The 20,226-nt window shown below is 41.8% G+C and overlaps 2 protein-coding genes across 2 annotated transcripts; both read right to left on the bottom strand.

Moving 5' to 3' along the window:
- Positions 1 to 10,558: 10,558 nt before the first annotated feature.
- LOC138886107 (uncharacterized) lies at positions 10,559 to 11,137 on the bottom strand. The gene has a single exon (XM_070167140.1). It carries the CDS (start codon positions 11,135 to 11,137, stop codon positions 10,559 to 10,561), a length of 579 nt encoding a protein of 192 aa, XP_070023241.1.
- Positions 11,138 to 13,318: 2,181 nt separating this feature from the next.
- On the bottom strand, positions 13,319 to 14,194 carry LOC138886106 (uncharacterized). The gene has a single exon (XM_070167139.1). The coding sequence runs from the start codon at positions 14,192 to 14,194 to the stop codon at positions 13,319 to 13,321; it is 876 nt and encodes a 291-aa protein (XP_070023240.1).
- Between the last annotated feature and the right edge of the window lie 6,032 nt (positions 14,195 to 20,226).

The raw sequence follows: 20,226 nt of genomic DNA, 5'->3' as shown, positions 1-20,226 counted from the left end.
TCCTATTTTAAATTGTTTTTCTTCTGCAAAATTTTGGGTTTTCTTCCGCAATTTAGGCTTATCTAGTCATAGAGACTAGTTGCCATCACGATGGTTCACGGAGGGCGAACCGGGGTCGTGACACACGCATCGTATCTTATGTGGCTTTCATAACCTATTCACATCCACACCTTAAAGATCTACTATAATATTTGCACCGCTGGTGCATATATAATCCAGTGGGAGCTTCATACTTACTCGTTCTGAGGCTAGCACTTTTTCTAATTGCTTTATCGTAGAGCCATTATAGAATATGGCTGTTGTACTATCTCTCTTGTACCTTTGTTATTAAAAGTGATTTTCTAGTGTTTTGAATCAGGATTTCTATATTTATCTGGGTCTAATAATAAGACTCATGATTCACTAAGCTGATGTTACTCTTTTGTTTCCTCTTCTCTCTTAGCCTTTAAGTAGGCTTAAGCTATCTTTTGATCTGTAGCTCAAGGTATAAGTTATTACTTTCACTGTTGGTAGACGCAATGGAACATCCATAATATAATCTTCTACCAATTCAAGCCTTTGTCTGTGAGGTGGACTCAATTCTTTCTTTTAACTTATACCAAAGTCTCCTATAGCTGTAGGAATGTAAAGATATATGCTGCATGATAATACTCTGAAATCTTAAGTGCATTCATAATGTAACTAACTCTAGGTCATAGATTAAATAATTCCATTTGTGCCTTCTCAGTTTTCTTTAAAAAGTAAGCAATTACTTTTAATGGTCATTCTGCCACTTGTTGCATGAGTACTTGGCATATCTTAGTGCCCACACCTATTGAAATTTCGTGCAACTTATATGATATCGAATATTAATTTTTTTCCCGTTCATTAGCCATGATAGGTGCCACTTTCTTGCGGAGTGCATAGAATGTTGTAGTGAGACTATTATTATAAGATCATTTCCTCTTTAGGTCACTACACTTAGCTTGAAGCCTTCTTATTTATTTTCTTAGCTAGTCTTTCGTTCCAGTGCTTAGGGAAGACTCTCTGACTCTTGTAAAGCTGCGAGCTTATTACATTGCATACCCCACAGAATTTCTAATGTTCTTACTCGCCTATCATTATCCTTATTTACTTACCTTCACGCCCTTGTACTTGTAGGGTTGCTTCTGAATTGAAATTTACATTGTCTCCCAAGTGGCACTCTCTTTTATTTTCATAATTGTACCTTCTATTACCCCAATTCCTAGCTAAATATTTCTCAAGGATTACGATATTGTATCGGCGTATAACGACCCGGCCGGTTGTTTTAAGAATTTATGCCCCGATCCCTTATTAACTACTTTCCCTATCTTTATTTCTGCTATTTTGATTTTTCGGGATATTCAGTTTGAGTTTCGGAGAGTTTTGGGACACTTAGTCAATAAATGAGAACTTAAGTGTTGGAAATTTGATCATAGTCGGAATAGTGGGAAGACGACATTGGAATGGAATTTTGATGGTTCCATTAGCTCTGTTGGGTGATTTCGGGCTTATGGGCGTATTCGGATTGTGTTTTGGAGGTCCGTAGCTAATTTAGGCTTGAAATGCTGAAAGGTCAAATTTTGAAGTTTCCTGTTCGATACTGAGATTTTGATCCGAGGGTCGGAATGGAATTCTGAAAGTTGTAGTAGCTCCGTAGCATTGAATGTGATGTGTGTGCAAAATTTTAGGTCATTCAGATGAGATTTGATAGACTTTTGATCGAAAGCGTATTTTTAGAGTTTTGGAGTTCTTAGACTTGAATCCACGGTTGATTCGTCGTTTCGATGTTGTTTTAGGTGTTTTAAGGATTAATATTAGTTTGGATATTGGTATTAGACTTGTTGGTGCCTTTGGTTGAGGTCCCGGGGGCCTTGGGATGGTTTCAGATGGTTGTTGGAAGAATTTGGAATTTGTTTGAGCAGCTTCAGCTGTCGAACTTCTGTCATATAGCACATGCGGATTGGGGACCACAGGTGTGTGATCGCAGAAGCGGTTGAGGAGACGCAGATGCGGTGAATTGCTTGGAAGCCAGATTCTGCAGGTGCGGTGGTATGGGCACACCTGCAAAACCGCAGGTGCGGTAGAAGAAGCGCAGATGCGGCCCAGTTCCTTAAGTGAATTATCGCAAATGCGACGTTATTTTTGCAAAAGCGGGACCGCACGAAGTGGATTAGCTGGGCAGAACCATATAAACTCTTGCCTTCGCGAATTTGAGCTATTTTCACCTCTTTTCAAACAGGAAGAAGCCTTGGGGAGCATTTTCAAGAGAGATTTTCAGAGGAATTCATTGGGGTAAGGTCTTTGATCCCTAAACTCGTTATTGGGATGAGTTTTATCATTATAAACATGAAAATTTAAGGAAAATCAGTGGTAATTTGGGGATTAGGGCTTGACTAATTAGAGACTTTTGAGTGATGATTTGAGGGACAATTTGAGGTCCGATTTTGGTACTTTTGATATGACTGAACTCGTGAGAGTGTGAGGATTCTGGAAATGTAAATTTTACCTAATTTCGAGATGTGGGCCCGAGGGGCATTTTGGTCATTTTACCTAATTTCGCGTATTAGCTTAGAATTTCTTTGTAGAATTAGTTACTTGAAGTGTTATTTAAATTATGAAATTGATTAAAATGGATTTGGGATATTTGGAGTAGAGTACTCGTGGCAAGAGTGTGGTTTCGAATTGAGTTGAGCTGGTTCGAGGTAAGTGGCTTGCCTAACCTTGTGTGGGGGACCTTTCCCTTAGGATTTGTATATTTGATAATTGAAATGCTTTGTACATGAGGTGATGAGTGCGTACTTGAGGTAATTGTTGAAAATCTGATTTTCTTTAAGTAATTTCAATTGTGTTCCTTTTTCCTGTTTTATACTACTTGCAATTTAAGCCTGTTGTTACCTTAGAAAAAACATGTTTAATTGACTTAATTGCTTAAACTGCCTTAATTCTATTATGTGAAGCATGTTAGGTTAGAATTATCTATTTATTTGGTACGAAATTGAGCTTACTTTAGTATTCTTTGTGTTGCTGCTGTGTGTTATCTTTTTGGGACTACGGGACGACATCCCGGGAGATCCCCTGCACGTATTTATGATTGAGTTGAGGTGCGGGATACCGAGAGATCCCTAGCATGTATATTGAGGATACCAAGATATCCTCTGGGTACCGAGAGATCCCTAGCATGTATATTGAGGATACCAAGAGATCCTCGGGATACCAACAGATCCCTAGCATATATTGAGGATACTGAGAGATCCTCAGGATACCAAGAGATCCCTGGCATATATTAAGGGTACTAAGAGATCCTCGTGATACTGAGAGATCCTCGGTTTTTATTCTTGTAAAGAATGGTATCTCCTTGTGATTGTTTTTGCCTCTGTTTCTGTTATTAAATTCCTTATATTTCTGTATTAAATCCTTGTTGTTAGCTTTCAACTATATTGCTTATCTTATTCTGTCATACCTTATATTTTTATTTTATCTCATTAGGGCCCTGACCTTCCTCGTCACTACCCGACCGAGGTTAGGCTTGGCACTAACTGAGTACCGCTATGGTGTAGTCATTCCTTTTCTGTGCATGTTTTTCATATGCAGATCCAGGTACTTCGACCCAGTCCTATCACCCTTGAGGCGAGGTGACTGCTCCAGAGACTTCAAGGTATATCTGTCGCGTCCGCAGACTGAGGAGTCCCTTTCAATTCTATCTTGTAGTGATAGCCCTTCTATTTTTTTTGTTGATGTAGACATTTCGGTGTTAGAGCATTTTTATTATTTTCGTAGCTTGTGATTCATGGGTTTCCGGGTTTTTGGAAAATATATTAGTTTTTGAGAGTTAATATTGTGTATGCCGAGCGGCACTTTTAAATGCTGTTTTATTACACTATTTTTGTTTTAAAATTGTTTTCTTTGGTAAATTGGTTTATCTTCCACATTTTAGGCTTACCTAATCGTAGAGACTAGGTGCCGTCATGATGGTCCATGGAGGGCAAACCGGGGTGGTGACAAGTTGGTATAAGAGCTCTAGGTTCATAGGAGTCTTAAATCACAAGCTGGTTTATTAGAGTCTTGAATCACAAGCTGGTTTATTAGAGTCTTGCTTATGGATAGGGAGACGTCTGTACTTATCTACAAGAGGCTGTGTAACTGTTAGGAAAATTCCACTTCATTTGATTTCCTTGTCGTGCAAGATTTGATGTCACAATTCTAAACTTCTATATTCTATTCTCTCACAGATGGTGAGGACACGCGCTACTCGACATGATCAGGCACCCACGCCCCCTACTGCAACCGTCAGAGGCCGGGGCCGGGGTAGAGGCTGAGGACGCGCAGGTGGTGCAACTAGAACACCTGCGTATGCTGCCACCGAGATACCACGAGCAGTTCCAGCCGGAGTCCAAGCACCTGATACGCCTACTGCTACCACTACTCTAGAACTTCAAGAGACTCTGGCACAGTTCAAGAGCATGTACACCACTTTGGCTCAGGCACAGTTTCTTCCCTTTGCTGTAGCTACAGTTCGGGGGAGGAGCACAGACTCCCGCAACCCGCACTCCTGAGCAACGAGTGCATGTTGAGCATGTCCCTAAGATTATTCCTGTACAGCCTGCAGTCCGAAATCAGCCCGAGGACAGGGCAGTGGTTTCCGAGGATGAGCAGCTGAGGCTTGAGAGGTTCAGAAAGTACAAGCTTCCTATATTCAGTGGTTTAGCATCGGATGATGCTCTGGGATTTCTAGATAAGTGTTACCGCATTCTTCATACCATGGGTATATCAGGGTCGAGCAGGGTTTCCTTCACTACTTTCCAGTTTCGAGGAGCCGTTTATGAGTGGTGGCACACCTATGAGTTAGATAGTTCGGATGAGGCTACTTCACTCACTTAAACTTAGTTTTTAGATCTGTTCCTGAGAGAGTATGTTCCTTAAAGCCTCAGAGACACATGGCACATAGAGTTTGAGCATTTGCACTAGGGTGCTATGACTGTCTTAGAGTATGTCGTCCGTTACACTAGTTTGGCTAGACATGTATCAGCCTTGGTTTCAATTGTTCGCGAAAGGGTTCACCAGTTTATTAAGGGCCTTATTCGCAGCATCAGGTATAGCATGACTCCTGAGTTGGAGATGGATATTGCTTATCAGCAAGTGGTGAGCATTGCTAGTAGGATTGAGGGTATGCATTCTAGGGAGAGAGAGGAGAGGTAGGCCACAGGTCTCGAGAGTGGGGCTATTATTCTGGTGCCCGTGCCCCAGCTGTAGGTCATCATTGTAGGGGTTATATGAGTAGCCCTATTCATTCAGCTCTTCCAGTAGCCAGTGGTATTTCAGCTCCTCCTAAGCCTCGGGAGCCTTATGCACCTCTGGTATCTAGCGCGCCTCATGCGCGTAGTGCTTTCAGAGGTCAGTCCAGCAGACCTGGCTCGAACCAGTCACAGTCGCCACGTCCTCCCAGAGCTTGTTTTGAGTGTGGTGACACACGCCATGTGGTTTGGAATTGTCCTAGACTTGGGAGGAGTGCACCCCCATAGACTTCTCAGCCACAGCGTGCCCCGTAGAGCTCTCAGGCTATGGTTACAGTTCTAGTTGCTACCCCACCTACTTAGCCAGCTAGAGGTGGAGGTCAGGGAGGTAGAGGTCGCCCTAGAGGGGGAGGCCAGGCCCGATACTATGCCCTTCGTGCCCGTACCGAGGTTGTTGCCTTCAATTCTATCATCACAAGTATTATACTGGTTTGTCACAGAGATGCATCAGTTCTATTCGATCCAGGCTCCACTTACTCTTATGTGTCTTCTTATTTTTCTTCGTATTTGGGTGTACCTCAGGATTCTTTGAGTTCCCCTATTTATGTTTCTACTCCTGTGGGAGATTCTCTTGTTGAGGACTGTATTTATCAGTCGTGTTTGGTTGCTCTTAGTGGTTTTGAGACCATAGCCAATTTATTATTGCTCAGCATGGTAGATTTTGACATTATCTTGGGCATGGATTAGTTGTCACCCTATTATGCTATTCTTCTTTGTCACGCCAAAACTGTGATGCTAGCTATGCCAGCTATACCGCGTGTTGAGTGAAGGGGTACTTTAGATCACACTCCCAGTAGAATTATTTCTTTTGTTAAAGCTCAGCGTATGGTTGAGAAGGGGTGTGACATGTATTTAGCTTATGTGAGAGATGTCAGTTATTGAAACCCCTTCAGTTGATTCAGTCCCAGTAGTACAGGATTTTCCCCATGTGTTTCCATCTGATCTTCCGGGCATGCCGCCTGATAGACATATTGATTTTGGCATTGATCTGTTGCCGGACACTCAACCTATTTCTATTCCTCCGTATCGTATTTCTCCTTCTGAATTAAAGGATCAGTTACAGGAATTGCTTGATAAGGGTTTTATTCGGCCTAGTGTATCACCTTAGGGGTGATCCTATCTTGTTTGTGAAGAAAAATGATGGTTCTATGCGTATGTGTATTGATTATCGCCAGTTGAACAAGGTTACAGTAAAGAACCATTATCCTTTGACTGATAAAGATGATCTGATTGACCAGTTTCAGGGCGCACAGGTGTTTTCTAAGATTGACTTGCGCTCAAGTTACCATTAGTTGAAGATTCGGGAGCCAGATATCCCGAAGACTACTTTCAGGACTCGGTATGGTCATTACGAGTTCCTTGTTATGTCGTTTGGGCTGACCAATGCCCCAACAGCCTTTATGCATTTGATGCATAGTGTGTTCCGTTCGTATCTTGACTCGTTTGCCATTGTCTTTATCGATGATATTCTGGTGTATTTTCGAAGTCGGGAAGATCATGAGCAACACCTGAGGACAGTGCTTCAGACCTTGAGAGAAAAGAAGTTATATGCTAAGTTCTTGAAATGTGAGTTTTGGTTGGATTCCGTGGCATTCTTAGGCCACGTGGTGTTGAGTGAGGGTATTCAGGTGGATCCGAAGAAAGTAGAGGCCATGCAAAGTTGGCCCAGACCATCCTCAACTATAGAGATCCGTAGTTTCCTTGGCTTGGCGGGATATTACCGTCGTTTTGTTGAGGGGTTTTCATGGATTGTAGCCCCAATGACTAGATTAACCCAGAAAGGTGCTACGTTCCAGTGGACGGAAGAGTGTGAGGCGAGCTTTCAGAAGCTCAAGACAGCTTTGACTACAGCCCCAATATTGATATTGCCTACAGGTTCGGGGTCTTACACTGTCTATTGATATGCCTCGATGATTGGCCTTGGAGCAGTTTTGATGCAGGACGGTAGGGTGATTGCCTACGCGTCCAGACAATTGAAGGTGCATGAGAAGAACTACCCTGTTCGTGATCTCGAGCTAGCTGCCATTATATATGGCTTAAAGATCTGGCGTCATTATTTGTACGAGGTTCCTTATGAGATTTATACTGATCATCAGAGCTTGCAGCACCTGTTCAAGCAAAAGGATCTAAATTTGCGCCAGAGGAGATGGTTAAAGTTACTAAATGACTATGAAATCACTATTTTGTATCACCCGGGAAAGACCAATGTGGTGGATGATGCCTTGAGTCGCCAGGCAGAGAGTTTGGCTTATTTACTAGCATCGGAGAGGTGTATGGCGATGGATGTTCAGGACTTAGCCATCCAGTTTGTGAGATTGGATCTTTCAGAGCGAGTCGGGTTCTAGCTTGCATGGTTTCTCGGTCTTCCTTATTTAATCGTATCAGGGAGCGTCAGTATGATGACCCTCATTTGCTTGTCCTCAAGGACAAGGTTCAGCATGTTGGTGCCAGAGATGTGACCATTGGTAATGACGGGGTATTGAGGATTCAGGGTCGGATATGTGTACCCAATGTCGATGGACTTCGGGAGTTGATTCTAGAGGAGGCCCATAGTTTGCGGTATTCCATTCATGCGTGTGCCGCTGTCACGCCCCATCCTCGGAAGGCGCGACCGACGCTCAATCGAGTAAGCCCGAATGAGCAAGCCTAATCGAATACTTTCTACCAAACTCAATATGATTAAGGAAACCATGCTTTCGTCTATTTAGACAATACGAAAGGTTGTACATTCAACATTTTTAGTTCATCTTATATCACAACCTTAAACCGTAGTTAAGTTCCAAGATTCCATAAAGTTACAATTTAGAGAAACAAGAGTTTAGAATTACAACATAGTTCATAGACCCATCCAACACCCGTACATAACCCACACAAACGTCTACGGAGCCTCTAAGGATACAAAAGACAATGATGAAAACGCCGGCAACAAGGCGACTATACCTCAAAAGTTGAAATCTACAACAAAAGATGTACAACACAGCCCCTTTGAAGGAAAAATGGGCTCACCAAGACATTGAGAGAGAATACTCCGCTATGCGCGATCGGTACTGTCCGCTATGGAGCCACCTACATTCATTCAAAAATGTAGCGCCCCCGACAAAAGGGACGTTAGTACCATGGAATAGTACTAGTATGTATAACTAAACACCAAATTATTAGAAAGAACTATCATACAAGAATAAGGAAATCACAAGAGACAAACAAAAGCTTTAACCGAACACCACATCATCGAATAAACGAATCATATAACTTTCACATAATTTATATAGCTTTAGTTTAGGTCATTTCATATTGTTCGTCATCAATGATAATACCACCGCTTTTTTAAGCGGAGTCCAATCACAACCCGATCGGCTAGGTTGCCTCAATTGAGACATGTACCTCAAATCACAATCTCATTCTCCTTTTCCAGAATTCAATATCAACACAATACCACCATGTGTGCGGCATGGCGTCCGATCACAGCCCGATCGGTTAGGCCCCCTTACCGAAGCGTTGTTCCTTTCTCATTAATCATCTTGTTTCAATCATTATTTCAAATATATCAATTCATAGGCACTTAGGGCCACAATTATCACATCATTTCCATTTTCAATGCTAACCTTGCAATTTAAGACCATAAGCACGTACAAAAGCAATTCAAGTTGTAAGCATAGGTAAGATTTCAAATAGTTGGCATGACAGCCTCAGTTTTAATCTTGTACATATGGTTCATATTCTTCGCACATCTCTAAATATCAAGAATAGTACATTGCACACATTGAGGAACACCCTTCATATATATATATATATATATATATATATATAATTGCAAACTAATTCATGTGAAATAACAATCAATACATCAACCAATTCTAGTCTTACCACATTTGCGTAAACACCAACGGAGCTCAGTTTCTAATAAGATGGGGCTTTAGCCATACATACGTCAATAGAGGTTTCCTTAAATTCTTACAAAATTCCGGGACTCTTAGCAACTTCAATCTATTTTATGAAAATTACAAATTGAACCAAGAATTAGAGACATGATTAAGATTCTAGCTCATTTAAGTATATTATCAAGAACTAAGTGTGCATTGTGATTATAGGACCCTTTTGTGAGAGATTTTCATCATCTTCCACCCCAATTGCTGTCCTTTTAACTCACAATCTTCCCATACCCCATTATAACTCATGCATGCAAGAAAATTCATTTTTAAACCCATCAACCCACTTGCTATTTACTCATTTTAGTACGAATTTCGAAACCAAAGGTTAGGGATCAAGTTCTTAACTCTTGTGGAGAAGGCCTATCAGCGTTTCTTGATAATCTTCAAGGGCTTAGGCAAGGATTGAGTGGGGATTTGTTGAAGATCACCCTCTCTCTCTACACTTTTTTTTGTAGTAGAATATCTTAAAAGGGGTCTAATAGGGTGTTTTTAATGGGATAGGGTCCAGTTCAAAAAGATAGAAAATAGGATCCCCGACAAGATCTGCTATCGCATATGCTTTCGCATAATGAACATGAGGCCTGCAAAAGGGACCGCAAAAATGGCCCCCATAACCTGATCAAACTGCCCGGGTATGCGACAAGAATGTGGTCCGCATACCTGTTCTGCGGTCGCATAATGCACCGCAGAACTGCCCCTCGCAAAATTCCAAGGAGATTATGCGATGACTATGCGACCCACATATTGATTATGCAATCGCATATTTGGCCGCATAGTTGACCTCAAATTAACCATCAAACTGTCTGACTCTGCGGCGACTATGCGGTCCGCATAGCTATTATGCGATCGCATAAGAGACCGCAGAAATGCATTTTTTTAGAAAATATTATTCCTTAACTTTTTAATGCACACATCATTCCAAAAGGGTTCGAACTGCGGTGAGCTTGGTCACCGCGATGAATTTTACAAATTTCTAAGAAATATTCCTAATTTGGCGCTACGAGCTTTCGGTTTTTGAGTAGAACTTTCACGGGGCCTTACATCCTCCCCCACTTAAGATCATCCGTCCTCAAATGAGGAGCAAGGTTCACTCATTAGTAATCTTCATGCAACCTCAACTTTTCACAATATGAAACATATTAACAACCCCAAATTTGGCTAACTCCCTAAACTAACAAAAATTTTGCTAGAGTTTCTATTGTATCTAGGCCTATCCACCTGTTAGAAAGCCCCATAAACATATTCTAATAGCATATACACATTCTATAGACATAATATAACTTTACAACACTAACCATGGCCACATAGGCAACATATAACCCAAACAAAACAATTTTACATAGACCAAATCAAAAGATAAGAGTTCATAGGAACCAAATACATAAAAGCTATTACATGGCTATACAAGCAAATGTGGGTACTTCTTTCTCTTTTCTTCCTCGGCTTCCAAGTGGCTTCCTCAACCTGTTGGTTCCGCCATAATACTTTTATGGAGGCAATTTCCTTAATTCTCAATTTTCGGACTTGCCTATCAAGAATGGCAACTGGAACTTCTTCATACGACAGTTCCTCATTAACCTCAATAGTTTCAACCAGCACAATAGTGGATGGATCTCCCACTACCTTCTTCAACATAGAAACATGGAAGACCGGGTGTACCAATGACATCTTGGGTGGCAGCTCGAGCTTGTATACCACTTGACCAATCGTCTGAATGATTCTATACGGTCTGACATACCTCGGTCTCAATTTTCCTTTCTTTCCAAATTGCATGATACCATTCATGAGGGAAACCTTCAAAAACACCCAATCATCTTCTTTGAACTCTAAATCTCCGCGGCGAATCTCCGAGTAAGACTTTTGGCGACTCTGAGCAGTTTTCAACCTCTCCTTAATAATCTTGACATTTTCCATGGCCTGATGCATGAGGTCCGATCCTATCAATTTCGCTTATCCAACCTCGCCCACCCAATGGGAGACCTACATCTCCTACCATACAGTGCCTCAAATGGTGCCATCTGTATATTAGCATAGAAGCTGTTGTTGTAAGCAAACTCTATGAGTGGCAAATGATCATCCCAGCTACCTTTGAAATCAAGTACACAAGCATGCAACATGTCCTCAAAGGTCTGAATAGTCCGCTCCACTTGCCTGTCGGTCTGAGGGTGAAAAGCCATGCTAAGATTTACCTGCGTGCCCAAACCCTGCTGAAATTTCTTCCAATAGTTGGCTGTGAACAGAGCCCCTCGATCTGAAATGATTGAGACTGGAGTGCCATGCAACCTGACTATTTCTTTGATATACATCTGAGCATATTGTTCCACTTTGTCGGTAGATTTAACTGGCAAGAGGTGCGTTTATTTTGTGAGTCGATCCACGATCACCCAAATTTAGTCGAACTTGCGTGGAGTGCGCGGTAAACCTACCACAAAATCCCTGTTGATCATCTCCCATTTCCACATTAGAATTTCTATGCTTTGAGCTAATCCAGCGGGCCTTTGATGTTCGGACTTCACTTGCTGACAGTTCAGACATTTTGCCACAAAGTCTGCCACATCCCTTTTCATGTTGTTACACCAATAAACTTCCTTGAGATCATGATACATTTTCGTAGAACCTGGGTGTACGGAATAAGTGGAAGTGTGAGCTTCGGCCATGATCCTTTCTTGAAGACTTTCAATATCCGAAACATATAGACGACCTTGGTACCATAGGGTACCATCATCCATGCCAAAGGAAAAAGTTGTGGTGTTGTGTTTATCAATCCCCTCTTTCAGTTGTGCTAACAATGGATCATTGAATTGCTTCTCTTTCACTTCCGTCACAAGCGATGATTCAACCCTATTCTGCACGACCACTCCCTCTTTGCTAGAGTCCGCAAGACGAACTCCTAAACTAGCCAACTGGTGAACCTCCCTGGCCAACATCCTCTAATACGCTTCAAATGAGCCAAACTTCCCATAGATTTTCGACTAAGAGCATCCACCACAACATTAGCCTTTCCCGGGTGATAGAGAATATCAATGTCATAGTCCTTGAGTAACTCTACCCATCTTCTCTGTCTCAGATTCAAGTGCCGCAAGCTCTAAGTCATGGGCTGGATAGTTCTTTTCATGGTTCTTGAGTTTCCTAGAGGTGTAGGTTATTACCTTGCCGTAATGCATTAACACACACCCGAGCCCGATCCTCGAAGCATTGCAATACACCACAAATCCCTTTGTACCCTCTGGTAGGGTTAATACCGGTGTTGTAGTCAATCTTGATTTCAATTCTTGGAAACTCCTTTCACAAGCATCGGACCACTGGAACTTAACTACTTTCTGCGTCAATTTAGTCAATAGAGAGGCAAGAGTAGAAAACCCCTTCACAAATCTTCTGTAGTACCCGGCCAAACCCAAGAAACTGCAAATCTCTATTGGAGTGGTAGGTATAGGCCAATTCCTTACTGCTTAAATATTTTGAGGATCAACCATAATCCTATCCCCGGAGATGACATGACCTAAGAACGTGACAAATTCATGCCAACACATTTCGAAAATTTTGCATACAGTTGATGTGAATGAAGAGTCTGCAGAACTGCCCTGAGATGGTCAACATGGTCCTCCCGACATCAGGAATACACAAGAATATCGTCAATTAACACTATCACAAAGGATTCTAGAAAAGTATTGAAGACTCGATTCATAAGATCCATGAAAGCTGCCGGAGCATTTGTGAGCCCAAAAGACATCACCAAAAATTCAAAGTGCCCATATCGAGTCCTAAAAGCTATTTTTGGAATATTCTGCTCCCTTATCTTCAATTGATGATATCTGGATTGCAAGTCAATTTTTGAGCAACACGTAGCACCTTGTAATTGATCAAATAAGTCATTTATCATTGGTAGAGGATATTTGTTTTTGATTGTGACTTTGTTGAGTTGCCTATAGTCAATACACGTCCGTTGTGACCCATCTTTCTTCTTACAAATAAGACCAGTGCGCCCCATGGTGACACACTCGGCCGCATGAAACCCTTTTCTAGCAAATACTTCAATTGTTCCTTTAGCTCTTTCAATTCTGTTGGTGCCATTCGATAAGGTGGAATTGATATAGGCTACGTGCCTGGCATCACATCGATCCCAAAATCAATCTCCCTGTCTGGTGGAATCCCAGGGAGCTCATTTGGAAAGATATCCAGAAGTTTATTCATAACTAGTACAGACTTAAGGCTAGGTGCCTCGGCATCAGTGTCAGTAACACAGACTAAATGATAGATGCACCCCTTCTTGATCATTTTCGCGGCCTTAAGGTAAGAAATAAACCGACCTTTTGGCACTACATTATCTGCCTTCCATTCAACAACGGGCTCATTAGGAAATTCAAGCCTCATAATTCTAGTCCGACAATCAAACGTGGTAAAACAGGAGTAAAGCCAATACATTCCCATTATTATATCAAAATCGACCATCCCCAATTCAATAAGATCAGTAATGGTTTTCCTACCACGCACCGTACCAACAAAACCTCTATAAACTCGAGCAACCGTAATAGACTCACCAACCGGAGTAGATACCGAGAATGGCTCATGAAGCTGATCCGGTTCTATCCCAAATTCCATAGCAACATAAAGGGAAACATAGGACAAAGTGGAACTGGGGTCAATTAGTGCATACACATCATGAGATTGGACAGTCAGAATACCTGTAACAGCATCTGGAGAAGCCTCTCCAATCTGGAGACAACTCATGGCATAGAACTGGCTTGGTCCTCCTGAACTCTGTACACCACCCCTAGCTGCACCATGCCTTGTGGGGGCTGGGGTACCTCGAGCTGTAGAGGGGGCTGAGGATGTAGCAGCTTCCAGGCTGGCTGGCTGTGCTTTACCCCTACCCGCTCCCTGGCGGGATACACGACAATGCCTCTCAATATGACCCCTCATCCCACATCTATAGCATATGGTTAACTCCAAGTAGCAAATCCCTGAGTGCATCTTCCTGCACCTGAAGCACGGGGACCTCTGATGCTGCTAGGACCTCTCTCCTGACCGACCCTGTTGGCGGGATCCTCTGTTGCCCTGACCGGACCTGAAACAACTCTACTGCTGCTGCTGGCTGGGCCCTGATGGCGGTGCACTAGGTGAAGACTGTGCCACAGATTGGGACGGCCCTGATGATCTTCCCTTGAAAGTTGATCTTCCCCTGAAAGTTGATCTTCCCCCACCTGGTGACTCTCCCATATTGCTCGTAGACTAGGTCTTGCTATTACCCTATCTCTCCATTCTGCTATTTAGTTTATGGTTCTCTATGGCCTGAGCAAATGCTACCATTTTCCCATAATTCATTTCAGAATTCAAGGAAGTTATAGAAGCATCATTAATAGTCAAAGGATTAAGGTCCTGAACAAACCGGCGCACCCTGGCCTCCATTGTGGGCAACATGTGAATGGCATACTTGGACATGCGAGCAAACTCCATGTGGTACTCCCACACGCTTCTGCTACCTTGCTCTAGATTTTCAAACTCTGTTGCACAGGCTGCCCTTGTCTCAGCATGGAGGAAATGATTTATAAAGGCATCGGTAAACTCGCTCATTTTGCCGGAGGGCTCCTCTCTTCACGGGAATCTTCCCACAACTCAAACTACGAATAGGCCACCCCTTTCAGATGGTCGGTAGCCAACTCTACTCCCTCAGTCTTAGTTGCACGCATAACCCTAAGGGTCTTGTGCATCTCATCAATAAAATCCTGAGGGTCTTCTTCTGGATTGGAACCCGTAAACACTGGAGGGTCTAACTGAAGAAATTTGTTCACCCTGGAACTGGTGGAATCCCTTTGCTGGCCAGACGAACTGGGTGTAACATTTGGCCTCTGGGCCTGAGAGGCCACTAGCTGAGTCAACATCTGAATGGCTCCCATAAGATTCCCATCAGAATTACCAGGACCGGAAGCTAGGGCTGGAGGCAGAACAGGAGTATCAATGGGAGGGATAGTGGTACCCTCCACAAATGTAGGAACCGAGGTAGTCTACTCTAGAATAGAAGAACTAGGCAGGGTGATAGTAGGGTGACTACCCTCACCCGCAGTATCAAGTAGGGAATCATCAACTACTTCTGAGGTTGCATTGGCTTCTTGGCAAATTCTGGCTTTTTTCTTTGGTGCCATGTACTAAAAGTTGAAAGTATGCACTAGTTAGAGGGGTAATAGCTTCATAACAAGTTTTGCCGCATGATCCAAAATATCAAGGAAGGGCGTTATTCCTAAATGCCCAAGTAGCCTCCAACTTATAGATATGGTCGACTAGGCACTGATAAGAAGGACTCTACAGCCACAAAGATGTATCAGGATTTGAGACAACACTATTGGTGGAGGCGGATGAAGAAAGATATAGTTGGGGAGGTTGCTTATGAGCTTGCCTTAGCTCCCAACTTGGCAGGGGTTCATCCGGAATTTCATGTTTTGATGCTCTGGAGGTATCACGGTGATCCGTCGTATGTGTTGGATTTCAGTTCAGTCCAGTTGGACAAAGATCTATCTTATGTTGAGGAGCCAGTGGCGATATTGGACATGCACGTTCGAAAGCTGAGGTCCAAGAACACTGCATCAGTGAAGGTTCACTGGTGAGAGGCGACCTGGGAGACCGAGTAGGATATGCGCAACCATTACCCTCATCTTTTCACTACTTCAGGTATGTCTCTGTGCTTGTTCGAGTGCGAACGAATTTTTAAGTGTGGGAGGATATAACGTCCCAACTGGCTGTTTGAAGAATTTACGCCCTGATCCCCTATTAACTACTTTTCCCATGTTTATTTCTGCTATTTCAATTTGCCGGGATGTTCGGTTTTGAGTTTTGGAGAGTTTTGGGACACTTAGCCCGTAAATGAGAGCTTAAGTGTTGGAAATTTGACCGTAGCCGGAACTGTGTGAAGACGGCCTCAAAATGGAATTCTGATGGTTCTGTTAGCTTCGATGGGTGATTTCAGGCTTAAGGGCGTGTTCAGATTGTGTTTTGGAGGTCCGTAGCTAATTTAGGCTTGAAATACCAAAAGGTTGAATTTTGAAGTTTCCGGTTTGATAGTGAGATTTTGATCTGAGGGTCAGAATAGAATTCTAGAAGTTGGAGTAGCTCCGTAGCGTTGAATGTGACGTGTGTGCAAAATTTCAAGTCATTCGTGCGAGGTTTGATAGACTTTTGATCGAAAGCGTATTTTTAGAGTTTTGGAGTTCTTAGGCTTGAATGCGTGGTTGATTCCCAGTTTTGATGTTGTTTTAGGTGTTTTAAGGATTGGTATAAGTTTGGACAGTGGTATTAGACTTGTTGGTGCCTTTGATTGAGTTCCCGGGGCCTCAGGATGGTTTCAGAAGGTTGTCGGAAGAATTTTGAATTTGTTTGAGCAGCTTCAGCTGCTGAACTTCTATCATAACCGCACCTGCGGATTGGGGATCGCAGCTGCGCGATCGCAGAAGCACTTGAGGAGACGTAGATATGGTGAAGTGCTTGGAAGCCAGATTCCGCAGGTGCGGTGGTATAGGCGCACCTGCGAGACCGTAGCTGCGGTAGAAGAAGCACAGATGTGGCCCAGTGCCTTAAGTGATCGTAGATGCGACGTTATTTCCACAAAAGCGAGACCGCAGGTGCGGTCCCATGACAGCAGAGGCGGATTAGCTGGGCAAAAACATATAAATTTTTGCCTTCGCGAATTTGAATAATTTTCACCTCTTTTCAAACGGGAAAAAGCTTTGGGGAGCATTTTCAAGAGAGATTTTCAGAGGAATTCATTGGGGTAAGGTCTTTGGTCCCTAAACTCGTTATTGAGGTAATTGTTATCTTTATAAACATAAATATTTAAGGAAAATTAGTGGTAATTTGGGAGTTGGGGCTTGACTAATTAGAGACTTTTGAGTGATGATTTGAGAGATCATTTGAGGTCCGATTTTGGTACTTTTGGTATGACTGAACTCGTGAACTTCTGAGAATTCTGGAAATGAAAATTTTACCTGATTTCGAGATGTGGGCCTAAGGGGCATTTTGGTTATTTTACCTAATTTCACGTATTAGCTTAGAATTTTCTTGTAGAATCAGTTACTTGAAGTGTTATTTACATTATGAAATTGAATTGAATAGAATTGGGCCATTTGGAGTCAAGTACTCGTGGCAAGAGCGTGGTTTCAGATTTATTTTAGCTGGTTTGAGGTAAGTCGCTTACCTAACCTTGTGTGGGCGACCTTCACCTTAGGATTTGGTATATTTGATAATTGAAATGCCTTGTACGTGAGGTGACGAATGCATAATTGAGCTAATTGTTGAATATCCGGTTTTCTTTAAATAATTTCAATTGTGTTCATTTTTCCTATTTTATGTTGCAATTTAAGCCTGTTGTTAGATTAGAAAAAGCACGTTTAATTGACTTAATTACTTATTTGCTTAAACTGCCTTAATTGTATAGGTTAGAATTACCTGTTTACTTGGTACAAAATTGATCTTACTTGAGTATTCTTTGTGTTGCTGCCCTGTGTTATCATTTTGGGACTACGAGGCGGCATCCCTAGAGATCCCTGCACGTATTTATGATTGAGATGAGGTGCGAGATACCGAGAGATCCCTAGCACGATATTGAGGATAGCAAGAGATCCTTGGGGTACCAAGAGATCCCTAGCACGTATATTGAGGATACAAAGAGATCCCCGTGATACCAAGATATCCCTAGCATATATTGAGGATACCGAGATATCCTCGGGATACCAAGATCTCTGGCATATATTGAGGGTACTAAGAGATCTTCGATTATTATCTTTGTGAAGAATGGTATCTCTTTGTGATTTTTTTCCCTCTATTACAGTTATCGAGTTCCTTATATTCCTGTATTAAATCCTTATTGTTAGCTTTCAACTTTATTGCTTATCTTATTCTGTCATACCTTATATTTTTTTTCTCAGTAGGGCCGTGACCTTCCTCGTCACTACCTGACCGAGGTTAGGCTTGGCACTTACTGAGTACTGTTGTGGTGTACTCATGCCCTTTCTACGCATGTTTTTCATGTGCAGATCCAGGTACTTCGACCCAGTCCTATCACCCTTGAGGCGAGGTGACTGCTCCAGAGACTTCGAAGTACATCTACCGCGTCCGCATACCGAGTAGTCCCTTTCCATTCTATCTTGTAGTGATAGCCCTTCTATTTATTCTGTAGATGTATACATTCCGGAGTTAGAGCATTTTTATTATTTTCGTAGCTTGTAATTCATGGGTTTCGGGTTTTGGGAAAATGTATTAGTTTTTGAGAGTTAATATTGTATATGTCGAGCGGTACTTTTAAATTCTGTTTGATTACACTATTTTTGTTTTAAATTACTTTCTTCCACAAATTGGTTTATCTTCCGCATTTTAGACTTACCTAGTTGTATAGACTAGGTGCCGTCACGAGGGTTCACGGAGGGCGAACAGGGTCGTGACACTACGAGACTGAATTTGCTATGCTGGGTTTCACTACGTATATCTTGCATGATCTACTGATTTGTCTGAAACCTCTTGTCTTAGCCATAATTAAGCTCTTCCTAAATCAACTACTAACTACTCGTCAGTCCATGCTCATATTTATATTCTGCGTAACCTCTTTTGGGTTATGTCTTTTGTCTTAACATACCTTTTGCACTGGTTCCTAATATATCAAATGTTCATTCTCACTTATTTATCAATAACATCTATTGTGGGAACCCTTACTTCCTCTCTCGACATTGTGCATGAATAATGTTCTGGAGTCGTAACATATCTATAGGATCTGAATAAATGCAATCTCATTCCTTTCGCCTTTTTACCGCATTCCTTGTTTACTATTCAATAGTTACTTGAAATACATAACTCCGACTTACTACCATATCACACCGTCTTCCCCCCTTTAGGGGAGTACTAGAATTTAATGCTATGAAAATTTACTTATATATGGTTTACCTTTTCATCTTTGGCGTGTGTTCACGTCTTCACTGACTTTTACTCGCCTTTTGGTAACCCTTCTCTTCCAGGGATAACTGAATTCCTTACGCACGAGGGTGACACCTAGTGTAATTGCCACACTTAGTCCCTTAAGATTAACGTTACTTAAAATTTTTGCTTTGGCGGAGCATCTTCCTGAATGACCTTTAAAGGCTATTCTTCTGTTGTTCATTTTTTTATTGCTGGAACGCAGTCTTTGAAATTCTCTCGATTTAGACTATTATCACATCATTCGATTCCTAATTGATGTTTAGTTTATATTGTTCACTAGTCCATGCTGATTTCTCTTGCTCCGAGGTCTAAATTTTTGTTTTGGTAATCACATTGGACTCACCAAATCATTTCTCAAAATGAGGATATGACTTTTGGCCAATACTCTTTTATTATTCCAAAGCGTGTCACCTCATGTCTTTTTCTTCACTTGACCATAGACTCCGTTATCATATCATATTTGATTTACCGTTATCACCCATTTATCACATCTTACTTATAATACTTTATTTACTCTCTTCTTATTCTCTTGCTAATATTTTTGTCTATTACCTTATTATGGAAATTTCAACAAAATATTCTTTCGCTTTTATCTCCCCTTACTCTATCCACTAGCTCTTCGAGTCGCCCCTAGCATTCTCTCTTTATTAGGGATGAGAGCCATACAAAAGTAAATATTTATCTCTTCTAGGATTCCACTGCCTATCTTCTGAAACTTTTCTGGACATTCTAGTATTCATATTTAAATATACTATTCTAGAGTGCACCATCGGGGTGTCTCACGCAAAGAACTATTACTGTGTTTACAATATCCTTCGAAAATGTCAGTTAATAATAACAATCCATCCACAATTTTGGGTTAGTCTAAGCCCAGCTGGATTATTATATCCCATTCTTCTATTAAACAGTATTTGTTAGCTCCCACATGGCATAACTAAGCTGGATGTGGCCAATTGTACATACTTCAGTTACCGTTGACGGTAACTCAAATACTAATATTTCTCTGCTTGAATTTTAAATACTGATAATCTTCACTAACTATGTACCTC

This window comes from Nicotiana sylvestris, chromosome 2 (genome assembly GCF_000393655.2).
Source record: "Nicotiana sylvestris chromosome 2, ASM39365v2, whole genome shotgun sequence".
Classification (NCBI taxonomy): Eukaryota; Viridiplantae; Streptophyta; class Magnoliopsida; order Solanales; family Solanaceae; genus Nicotiana; species Nicotiana sylvestris.
The sequence above is the reverse complement of the archived record's forward strand: the minus strand, read 5'-3'. Positions and strand labels throughout refer to the sequence as shown.